The 12,553-nt window shown below is 40.7% G+C and overlaps 1 protein-coding gene across 2 annotated transcripts in view; it reads left to right on the top strand.

Annotated features, from left to right (window-relative positions):
* The window catches only part of ACBD5 (acyl-CoA binding domain containing 5), a 33,968-nt gene that overhangs the window by 13,148 nt on the left and 8,267 nt on the right, over window positions 1-12,553 (top strand). For both annotated transcript variants that reach the window (XM_015414291.1, XM_015414292.1), the window contains exons 6-7: window positions 10,252-10,377; window positions 12,185-12,400. In XM_015414291.1, the coding sequence (XP_015269777.1) occupies window positions 10,252-10,377; window positions 12,185-12,400 (342 nt within the window). The remainder of the gene's footprint in view (window positions 1-10,251; window positions 10,378-12,184; window positions 12,401-12,553) is intronic.

Genomic DNA, 12,553 nt, shown 5'->3' with positions numbered 1-12,553 from the left:
TCTAAATAAACAAATATAATGGAATAGCAATATAGTTATATAAAATAGCTGATATTTCAAAATCTCCCCCTGTTATAATCTGTATTCTTGGGAGGGGGTCAACAGTGGGAGGGCTTCTAATGTCCTGGCCCCACTGGTGGACCACCTGATGGCACCTGGTATTTTTGGCCACTGTGTAACAGAGTGTTGGGCTGGATGGGCCACTGGCTTGATCCAACATTGGCTTCTCTTATGTTCATGGGGTGAGCAAATGGCAACTGCAGGGACAGCGTCAGGAAAAACTGTTGCCATGTGGGCCGAAGTATCTGAACTTTCTCACTCACACAGCAGCCATCCTGGCTGCATTATGATCCATCCTAAAACTTCACAGCAAAAAGCGATTTGAGAGTGATTGAAGAAAAGCTGGAGAAGCTCCAGGAAATACCCAAATATACCACAATGGTCTAGGGAAGCAGGGGAAAAAAACATTTTCCAACCGCATTGAACCTGGGGCAGATAACCCATGAAGAAGTAGCCTTGTCCCCTTTTGTTCTTTGAGTTGGGTCTGCCCCGTGCTTTTTATTGTGCCTTGATCTGTATTTAAAGAGACAGGCCTGCTGTAGGCTGTTTTCTAAATGGAATTACCCTGCTTAGGTTTGCAGTGGGGGTGGAGCCTGGGGAGGGACCTCATCAGGTTATAATGACATACAGTAGTCCACCCTCCAAAGCAGCCATTTTCTTCAAGGCAACTGATCTTGGTTGGCTGGAGATCAGTTGTAATAGTGGGGGGTCTCCAGGTGTTACCTGGAGGTTGGCAGCCCTAGTATTAGCACAGGCACTAACCAGTAGCTGCCCGTGAGGGCTGCAAAAACACCTTACACACAAACATTTTTGGTAGCCTCAGAGGCACCAGGTGCAGGGAAAGTTGTATTTAACCAGCGATCTTGAATTGCAGTTTGAGCACTGAGCTTTCTGCAGTGAGGCGTGGCCTGGAGGGGAAGTACCTGTATCCCTGACTGCAGAGGAGTTTTCGTTATGCTCCTGTTGCTTCTAGAATGGGGAAAGTGTATTCAGCCGCAGTTATACTCACAGGAGGGTAAAGGACGGGTTTAATTTGGAACAAATTTTACTAGCAGACTTTGGTATCCTTGTGAGATGCACGCACGCACAGAAGTCTTACGAAGCCAAACTTCTTAATTAGGAAAAATAGTTTGGTATTTTGAAAACCAGGGGAGAACTTAATACAGTAGAAAGCCTAATCTTGTTTTGTGTGTTGTGTTTTGTTTTGATTCTTTGCCATCAGGTCGCAGCTGACTTATGGCAACGCCGCAGGGTTTTCAAGGCAAGAGATGTTCAGAGGTGGTTTGCCATGGCTTGCCTCTGTGCAGGGAGGACCCTGGTATTCCATGGAGTTCTCCCATCCAAATACCGACCAGGGCTGACCCTGCTTAGCTTCTGAGATCTGACCAGATTGGGCTACTATGTGTGGTTGCATTTGAACAAATGGCCCTTAGAAAGTAACCTGTTAGTTTGAGACCACAGAAGCGTGAAATGTTATTCACCATTTGCAGTCATCAATTATTTAACCTCTGAAAATGAGTCTTCCATGCAAGTGTTGGATGGTGGGAGGAACTTGGGGAATAAGTGTTGTTGCACTTAATGTCTTGCAAAGCATGTACTGAAGACCTGGTCTTGTGCTCATCTGTTTTCAAAAGAAAGGAGGTGCAGGTTCTTCTGCATGTATAAACTCACTCTGTCGGCAGTTGACTGAAATATTATTTCTAGCTACATAAAAATCACTAGACTTGAAAGAAGAACGTGGCTTCATTACCAGCGTGAGAGGCCAGGCCATCCTGCCTGTATGAACATAGGGGTAGGCTTGGAACAAGCATGTGGATCATTGCTTGCACTTAACTAAGCTCCGCAAAAGAGAATGGGGCAACAACAGTGGGAGGGCTTCTAATGTCCTGGCCCCACTGGTGGACCTCCTGATGGCACCTGGTATTTTTGGCCACTGTGTGACAGAGTGTTGGGCTGGATGGGCCACTGGCTTGATCCAACATTGGCTTCTCTTATGTTCATGGGGTGAGCAAATGGCAACTGCAGGGACAGCGTCAGGAAAAACTGTTGCCATGTGGGCCGAAGTATCTGAACTTTCTCACTCACACAGCAGCCATCCTGGCTGTATTATGATCCATCCTAAAACTTCACAGCAAAAAGCGATTTGAGAGTGATTGAAGGAAAGCTGGAGAAGCCCCAGGAAATACCCAAATATACCATAGTGCTCTAGGGAAGCAGGGGGGAATAAACATTTTCCAACAGCATTGAACCTGGGGCAGATAACCCATGAAGAAGTAGCCTTGTCCCCTTTTGTTCTTTGAGTTGGGTCTGCCCCGTGCTTTTTATTGTGCCTTGATCTGTATTTAAAGAGACAGGCCTGCTGTAGGCTGTTTTCTAAATGGAATTACCCTGCTTAGGTTTGCAGTGGGGGTGGAGCCTGGGGAGGGACCTCATCAGGTTATAATGACATACAGTAGTCCACCCTCCAAAGCAGCCATTTTCTTCAAGGCAACTGATCTTGGTTGGCTGGAGATCAGTTGTAATAGTGGGGGGTCTCCAGGTGTTACCTGGAGGTTGGCAGCCCTAGTATTAGCACAGGCACTAACCAGTAGCTGCCCGTGAGGGCTGCAAAAACACCTTACACACAAACATTTTTGGTAGCCTCAGAGGCACCAGGTGCAGGGAAAGTTGTATTTAACCAGCGATCTTGAATTGCAGTTTGAGCACTGAGCTTTCTGCAGTGAGGCGTGGCCTGGAGGGGAAGTACCTGTATCCCTGACTGCAGAGGAGTTTTCGTTATGCTCCTGTTGCTTCTAGAATGGGGAAAGTGTATTCAGCCGCAGTTATACTCACAGGAGGGTAAAGGACGGGTTTAATTTGGAACAAATTTTACTAGCAGACTTTGGTATCCTTGTGAGATGCACGCACGCACAGAAGTCTTACGAAGCCAAACTTCTTAATTAGGAAAAATAGTTTGGTATTTTGAAAACCAGGGGAGAACTTAATACAGTAGAAAGCCTAATCTTGTTTTGTGTGTTGTGTTTTGTTTTGATTCTTTGCCATCAGGTCGCAGCTGACTTATGGCAACGCTGCAGGGTTTTCAAGGCAAGAGATGTTCAGAGGTGGTTTGCCATTGCCTGCCTCTGTGCAGGGACCCTGGTATTCCATGGAGTTCTCCCATCCAAATACTGACCAGGGCTGACCCTGCGTAGCTTCCAAGATCTGACCAGATTGGGCTCGCTATGTATGGTTGCATTTGAACAAATGACCCTTAGAAAGTAACCTGTTAGTTTGAGACCACAGAAGCGTGAAATGTTATTCACCATTTGCAGTCATCAATTATTTAACCTCTGAAAATGAGTCTTCCATGCAAGTGTTGGATGGTGGGAGGAACTTGGGGAATAAGTGTTGTTGCACTTAATGTCTTGCAAAGCATGTACTGAAGACCTGGTCTTGTGCTCATCTGTTTTCAAAAGAAAGGAGGTGCAGGTTCTTCTGCATGTATAAACTCACTCTGTCGGCAGTTGACTGAAATATTATTTCCAGCTACATAAAAATCACTAGACTTGAAAGAAGAACGTGGCTTCATTACCAGCGTGAGAGGCCAGGCCATCCTGCCTGTATGAACATAGGGGTAGGCTTGGAACAAGCATGTGGATCATTGCTTGCACTTAACTAAGCTCCGCAAAAGGGAATGGGGCAACATCTTACTTACAGTTCTTTGGGCTTTGAAAGGGAAGAATGTTAGGTTCTGGGGCTTCATGTGGCAAATGCAGCATCTTTCTCAGAAAGCTAAACCAAATGACTTGCTAACAGAGTTAGACTTGAAAGAAGAACGTGGCTTCATTACCAGCGTGAGAGGCCAGGCCATCCTGCCTGTATGAACATAGGGGTAGGCTTGGAACAAGCATGTGGATCATTGCTTGCACTTAACTAAGCTCCGCAAAAGAGAATGGGGCAACATCTTACTTACAGTTCTTTGGGCTTTGAAAGGGAAGAATTTTAGGTTCTGGGGCTTTATGTGGCAAATGCAGCATCTTTCTCGGAAAGATAAACCAAATGACTTGCTAACAGAGTTGTATTTCTGAATGAAATACAGCAAAGTTCATCTAAACCACTTCTGAACTGTGGTGGAGTTGTCTCTACATCCAGTTTCAACAGTGCGGAAGAGACTGAAGCAAAAGATTAACATGGACTATGGACCTGCAGTGTTGTGCACCAGTTTTTTTGTTTTAGGAAAGAAGGAAGGCTGGTTGACAAAGATACTGGCGACGTGACAATATTATGCAAGTGCAATTTCTTTTGTTTTTTAACTTAAAAACATGGATGTTATTTATGAAGTGTTACTACGAGCGAATAAGAACGTGCATCAGAATAGTAGAACTCCACTGTGGCCAGGATCCTAAGTGACATGATAATAAGTCTGTCATCCAAAGGGACTTCAAATATTTTTTGACAATCATTCCATCCTGACACCAGGAGTTTCAAAAGTAACTGCTGAGATTAGCATTAAATTGTACTCTTCAAAGAAAAAAGAAGGCCAAAAGTTTTTTCCATGAGCTCAAGCAACTATTTGGATCCTATAGCCTGCCTCAAATAATATAAAACACTGCCATAGAAGACTGAGTTGTCAAAAATGGTTTCTAACAAAAGCTGCCTTTGACTTGTACAGCTTCTTGCACAATTGTTGATCTGTAAACGGATGGGTTTTCCCCCCAAATAAAAACGTTTTGCAGAAACAAATTGTATATATGGAAACTTGATGTAATGTTGAGTGCTTGCGAAAAAATATTTGGAGTTATACATCTCCAACCCCTCCCCCAACTCTCAGTGGTACTCTGTTTCAATATACCATGCTTCTTATGGACTCTATTATGGTGGTCTTTCATTTGCCAGGAATTTGTTTAGGCTTCCATCACTAGCAGAATTTTAGTAACATTTAAAGTCTAAGCCTGTGCCATAGACCAATGAGGTACCTGGAGGAGGCAACACCAGGTCTCTCCCCACCCCCGTACCAATGCACTTAGTTGGGTGTTGGCATGGAACACTCACACTTAGGGCAGATGTCCAGTGCAGATAAAACTGTGGCTTGCCAAGTCTCCTTAGGGATGTACCAGTTTTCTTGCTGCAGGTTTCTTGCTTGATCCAAGAAACAGGTTTTCCATGTAGTATACATTGACTTTCCTTGCTGATGTTGCTAGGACACCTGATCTTTGAGCAGTTGCGAAATTAGCTGCTGTTGCCAAACCCTCTTTTAGAAGTGAATTAGTCTGTATCTCGATTACATGTTTGTTCAACAATATTAATATCAGGGGACTTCACTGTAGGAAATGCAAAATGTTTATAACATAATATAAATGCTGTACGTAGCACAGTCAGCGTTCAAAGCATTTCACACATTAACTTTGTTTACATTCTTACAACAGCGATGTAAGGCACCCCACCATTATCCCCAATATGTTTGGAAAATGTAAAAGAAGTATTTCATAGTAATAGTTGCTTGCTAATCATTTGCTTAGTTTCTGTTCATGTTAGTTTGTGACGCATTCTCGGTTACCTTTTAAAATTTGGCTTATTTCATTGATGATCTTGTTTGAGAACCCATCCCTTCCCTCGGGGTCCTGAAAGAAGAGAATTGCCAGAGCAGGCAAAAGATATATTGCTTCCATTTCTTTGATGAGGTGTGCCCTCCAGGAAATAGAATTCAGTCTCCAGTGACTGCCTGGGTTTTATGAGCTCTTGTTAACCTAATCCTGCTTTCATGTATGCTATGATCAGAAATATCCCAGTCTTCTCGGTATGCCCTCTTCATTTTAACACAATTATTTATATGAGAGTAATTTCTATCAAAACAAAACTGTGTAGAAATGGAGAAAAAGAGTGGCAAAGAAGACTGGAGATATGAATACCTCTATAGGAAAATGTGCAAGGATGGTGTCCTTTGCATCTCTAAATATCAGTCAGTAGGAAACTGGTTACAAGCAGGAGTCTGAATATTTCTGCTGTTCCCCTCTTCCACTTCAGCATGAGTGTGCAGACATGTGCACAGATATCCCATGTTCTAGCTTTTACAAAGTCCAGCTGAACCTAGGAAAGCTTCAATTGGAAACAAAGAACAGTACATAAGGAAAAGTAGTGATACTTTTCTGAAAGGGCATAAAAGACTGCTGTAGTCAGTTTTGAAAGAGTTGTCTTATTCCTAGAATATCTCAGGATTATCAGATGGCAGCAAAGGTTTATGTATGTTTGCTTCAATAAATTGGAAAGCATAATTCTGTCAAAATGCCATTTCTGAAGTAGCTATATGTTCCTTTGATTCAAATTTATTTAGGAAGTTTATATGTGGCCTCTCCAGAGACCTGCTCATGGAGGCTCGCAAGCAGAAACCACACCATAAAACTGCCAAAACAGCAATATAAATGATCAATATTAAAAAAAAAATACCCTGTAAAAAGTATTGGGTTAGATCCTGTCAAGGTGTTCTGTTAGAGCCTTCTGCTGGAGAAAATCACCTCTGCTAGAAGAAGCAATCTGCAAGATCCAACCCAACGACGTTCGCTCAACGTGATTTAGTATCTCAGCATGGTGTTGTTTTATATGTACTTTTCAGTGCTTTTGTGCCATGTACTACTGGGGGGAGGGGAGAGTACCTTTTGGAAATAGGTATTTAATTTAGAGCTATAACCAGGTATAACTCAGGGTAATTTAAGGTTTTTCATCAGTTCCATTGTCAGAATTGCTTTTTCCAGATCCTTGTTCTTTTTTTACATTAGTGGAAGAGAGAGGCCACTTCACACATTACTGTTTTCTTATGTAAATACCAAATAAACATGTATGGGAAAAAATGCATGCTGTCATATGCTATGAACACGTGTCTATTTTGCCATAAACGAAAAAGGCATGTGAATTTGTATGTTTTGTTTCTGGTTGGCTATGAGTAGATTTCTAAACAATTGTCCTCTCATGTGAGAAAAAGGAAAGTCTGTTTTCATTCTTGGAGTTATGGGTATCTACCCAAAGAATGAAAGAGAAGCATTTTGAAAGTGTCTTTGATTATTATATTGTTCTTGTCTGTTTGGCAAATCTTCATCTGCTCCAGCACTCTGAAGGTAGTGGTCAGAAATCTAAGCCTGGATGAATTACTTTTAACCTCACCATAACTGTTATTAAGAGGAAAAAACAAATCCATTGCTTAGTTTTAATGTATTGGAAGATCATGGATTACTTTTAATGGAGCAACAAGAAAAAAATAATTGGAAGGGACATCAGAACTGATGCAGATGGCATACAGGTTTAATCTGTTCTGCTCTTTAACTTTCATTCAACTTGAAGAATGGATCTTACCCCAAAATACAAACACCAGAATGTTTCTTTGTGGTTCTTTCTGGACAGAGATGGATGTGCTGCTACTGCCAGTTTCCTGCAAATACTGTACTCCCTATGCTGAATACTTCAAAGGGAGAGAAGGAAACTGTGCTGGATAAGAACCTTGAAAAACTGTTGCATCTGTTTTACCTTCGATTCAAGCAATAACAATAGCTGTTTTCCTTACAGAAGTGCTTAGGATAGTTGTTCATTGTGGGGAAATATACCTCCCTGATAAACTACTATGTAACACTGAGACTGTTTAGTTAGTTTATGGAACAAATGCCCCAGTCTGGCACTTTGGTCTTCTCTGTTAAAGAAAGATCCACATAGGCCCTTGTTACTGGAACAGCTTTAGGCATCGCCACCCCCTTAATTGATTGTTAAAAGATTCGTCTGAGTAGTAGAGTACCTTACAGCAAAACAGGTAGTAAAACATGTCTAGCGAGTCCCCGATACTGGTTTATACAACATATAAGTTCAAGAATGATCATGTACAGACTCTTCACTGCAGGTAATACATGTCCCAATAGACCAGTCTTTGTTAATATCACTGTGGCTTGCTTAGTAGTTCTGCATAAATATTACTGCATTAAATAGGACACAATGGTTTTCACCGGCATTACTTAAGGCTAGAGTGCTAAATAAAGAAACATCCTTGAAGATGAGAAATTAGTAAGAATTATTTTGTACTTCTATGGTTTTATTGTAATACTGTGAAATGAGGAAACAGTAGCTGAAAAGAATATTTTTTCTCCTTTTTAAAAAAGAGATAATAGTTGATTCAAATGGTTGTTTGTACAAGCCTCCCACTCATCTCTGCAGCCCTGTGCTTATGCAAATGGTTTACTTCAGTCCCTCACTGTTGTCAGTAGTGTTTTTATTAAGTTGAATATCTGTCTGCTGGTCTCATATAACAATCACATGGCTTAATGTTTGTTCTGAAACTTGATGGGGCGATCTCACCCTCCTCCCTCACGTGCAGGATTTTCCCTTCTGTCTTCTTTTTTTGCTGAGGAGTCCTGTTATCTAATTTTTTCTTATATGTTTTTCTATGGCTCTCCCTCCCAGTTGCTTTTATTTCTAGATGGATGGATGGATGATGGTCCAGCCCAGGAACTTTACACATTTATCTGCTATTTTGACATATTTATTGATTTACAACTGTAGACCTTTTAACCTTAGCTTGTTATTTAGTCTGTCTTTGCACATCTTCATCATGTTACATGTTAATGCTAAATAAAGAAACATCCTTGAAGATGAGAAATTAGTAAGAATTATTTTGTACTTCTATGGTTTTATTGTAATACTGTGAAATGAGGAAACAGTAGCTGAAAAGAATATTTTTTTTCTCCTTTTTAAAAAAGAGATAATAGTTGATTCAAATGGTTGTTTGTACAAGCCTCCCACTCATCTCTGCAGCCCTGTGCTTATGCAAATGGTTTACTTCAGTCCCTCACTGTTAAGTTGAATATCTGTCTGCTGGTCTCATATAACAATCACATGGCTTAATGTTTGTTCTGAAACTTGATGGGGCGATCTCACCCTCCTCCCTCACGTGCAGGATTTTCCCTTCTGTCTTCTTTTTTTGCTGAGGAGTCCTGTTATCTAATTTTTTTCTTATATGTTTTTCTATGGCTCTCCCTCCCAGTTGCTTTTATTTCTAGATGGATGGATGGATGATGGTCCAGCCCAGGAAACTTTACACATTTATCTGCTATTTTGACATATTTATTGATTTACAACTGTAGACCTTTTAACCTTAGCTTGTTATTTAGTCTGTCTTTGCACATCTTCATCATGTTACATGTTAATTTGCTATTCAGCCCCTGTCTATAAGTTTAAACCTCACCTACCATTCCAATATATTTGAAAAAGTGTCTGTGCACACAAAAGCTCAAACTTGAATAAACCTTTGTTGGTCTTAAAGGTGCCTCTGGACTCTAAATTTGTTCTACTTCTCAATTATGTTGCATTAGAAAAGTGGATCATAACAACTATTTTAAATAATCAACCAACTACCAAACATATCATACAGTCTTTTTAATGTCAGATATTAAGCAAGTTCATATGAACCAATTTTTAGGAACCACATTGTGAGAAGCCAAATAACCTAATATAGGAAACCACTTTACTTCAAATTTGGAATATATATATCCATATCACTTTGAGTTACTTGATCAGTGGTTTCTTTTATTATATAGAGTCCATATCTTCTTATGCCACATATTTATGGAAGGCCCTGCCTTGTCTCTCCATTTAGCAGCTATGCTCTTTTCTAGAAACTATTTTCCTTTTTTTGGCTTGAATGAGGATCTTCCTGGATCCAGTCACACTCTTAGCCTCCTTCCCAGTCTCTTCTTCAACTGTTATTTCCCATCTGTCATACCTTGACTGACTCTCTCAACAGAATTCCTTTTGAACAGCCTGTCATTCAAAGGTTCTCAGACTCTGTTAGGCATTAACCCTTGACAGTCCATCACCCCGGACTTTTCATATTAAATATGTCACTGCTACAGAGAACTTCCTAGGACCCACAGAAGTGTGGTTTCAGAATCAAACTGTCATTCAGATCTTACCTCTAGAGTTTTTAGGAGTATCATAACTACTAACTGGCACCTTGAACTCGATACCATTAGCAAAGAAATAGTGATGACAAAAGTGTTGCTAACAAAGGGACAATAAGGAAATTGCAGGCGTTGTATGCCGAAGTGCTTTTGGAAAGGTAAAATCTGGGGAAACTAGTACAGTAGGGAAATGTTTATCTGGAATTAATTCAAACAACTTGATTATTTAAAGCCTCTGATTTCTGTAGTAAGTATGTATTATCTCAAAACTTATTTTTAGGCCCTGGAACTACCATAACATCTGTGCCAGCTGTGAATGGCAAATCTGAGAGCAGTGATAGTGGAGCAGAGTCGGAGGAGGAAGAAGTCCAGGAAGAAACGGAGGAATTAAAGGAGGCTGTGGAAGGTATACTTTTATGCTTAATTGTACCTACCTTTTCACTCCTGGTTTTGTACTGTTTCAATTTGGTCAACTGGATCTTGGCTGCCGTGCAACACGAGAAAGCCTGCACAACCATGTCTGTCACCGTGGCTTGTAGTATAGCCTCCATTGTGCACAAAAGGGTGCTTGTGGTTGAAAACTGGCAGATATTTTAAAATGTCATGTATGGGATACACACAGGTACTTCAACAGCAGCATTTTGAGAGCCAGAATACTGTGGGAGTCCATGGTGCAGAGGCTAAATGCACAATGCAAGTGTGTATTGTGAGCAAGCCTTGTTCGCGGACTCTGGATTTGCATACTGAAATATCTATCCATGTATCAGTAACACTTAGCCTGTTCAACCAACCATAAGACTACTGTAACTTTTCCTGGTAATAAAATAAAGATGTTATACCAAGACTGGATAACATGTCCTCTCCCTAATAAACATTAGTCCTTGGAGACCCACTGTATAGCTCGATGAGGAAGGAGATGCTCCTCTAATGATGTTGGCAGGAGGAGGAGGAGGGCACTGTTCCCAGCAATAGCACCTACAGCATGGGAAGCTGGCTGTTTGGTTTGCTGCACTGCTTAGAGATGAGGTGCCAACTTACTATGTATTACAGTATTGTTGTACGTTACCACTTTTCAGCCTGGACCATAAGAAAAATCATGGGCTTGAATCTTCCTAAATTTTCTCATACAGTCCAGTCCTGTGTGGAAACTTTAACGGTCAGAAGGCCTGGGCCCTAGAAGTGGTTTAAGAATCCAAACGTAAGCCTGCAATCCAATGCCCTTTCCTGATAATAAACGCCCACCGAACCCAGTGAAACTCACTTCTGAGTAAATATGCACAGCTAAGGGCTGAATGCCATATTTTTAGCAGAGTGTTATTTTTAATGGAAAGATAACTTAATATGAGTAACAGGGACAATGACGGACAGTTCTTATAGTTATTGTTCTTGTTAATATTGTTATTGTTGCTGTTATTTTTCTATGTAAATGTTATTTTTTAAATTCAGTCATAAAAAATAAAAATTACTAGTTAAAAAAATCCAGTTTTCCTCTTTTTAAAACTGAAGAATTAAATATTGATGCAAGAGGAATGATTAAGAATGTAACTCTGCACACACTTACTTTAGAGTAAATGCTACTGAATTTAGTAGGACTTATTTCTGAGTGTATAGGCACAGAATCTGGCTCCATGGTTTAGTTTAAGATTAAAAAGTAAAGGTAAAGGTTCCCTTGCTCGAAAGCCAGTCAAATCCGACTCTAGGGTTGCGGTGCTCACCTCCATTTCCAAGCCAAAGAGCCAGCGCTGTCCGAAGACATTTCCGTGGTCATGTGGCCGACATGACTAAACACCAAGGCGCACGGAACGCTGTTACCTTCCCACTGAAGTGGTACCTATTTATCTACTTGCAATTTCTTGCTTTTGAACTGCTAGGTTGGCATTACTTGGCAGTAATGCAGCTTCCTCCCCCCGCTTTCAATCTGTAAAAATAATATAATACAGTTTTTATTGCTGATTTATTGATTGTTAGGTGCTTTTTCTGATGCCTTTAAGCCCGCTTATCTACGTGAAATGAAAATCCAGGTTTGTATGAGAAACAAGTGACGCCATTTGAACATTAATCCAATTAAAAATTCACAATGAAGTCTACTTAATGTGTATTTGGGGACTCTGTTTTAAATGTATCTCTGCCAACAGATCAAAATGAAGTTATATGAACTAGTCCATCTTGTAGTGGGATAATATTTGAAAACATGTTTTCTTCTTATTTTGTAGAAAGTAAAACTATAGAAGAGGAATCGTCTGTAGCCCAGGAGGTGGACAGTGTTGTTGCCAATGGTGGCTGTGATGATGACACTCCTAATTCTGACTTGACCAATGGAATACAGACTAAATCTGCCCTGAATGGTATAAATGAAGATGAAAAAATTAAGAAGAAAGACAAATGCCTTGAACTACCTCTCAGATCTCATTTTGGTTCTTATCACCAAGGTAACAACATAAGAAACATAAAAGAAGCCAATGTTGGATCAGGCCAATGGCCCATCCAGTCCAACACTCTGTCACACAGTGGCCAAAAATACAGATGCCATCTGGAGGTCCAGCAGTGGGGCCAGGACACTAGAAGCCCTCCCACTGTTGCCC

The sequence above is a fragment of the Gekko japonicus genome, unplaced genomic scaffold, assembly GCF_001447785.1.
Source record: "Gekko japonicus isolate JY-2015 unplaced genomic scaffold, Gekko_japonicus_V1.1 scaffold80, whole genome shotgun sequence".
NCBI classification, from domain to species: domain Eukaryota; kingdom Metazoa; phylum Chordata; class Lepidosauria; order Squamata; family Gekkonidae; genus Gekko; species Gekko japonicus.
This window is presented reverse-complemented; position numbering and strand designations above follow the sequence as displayed.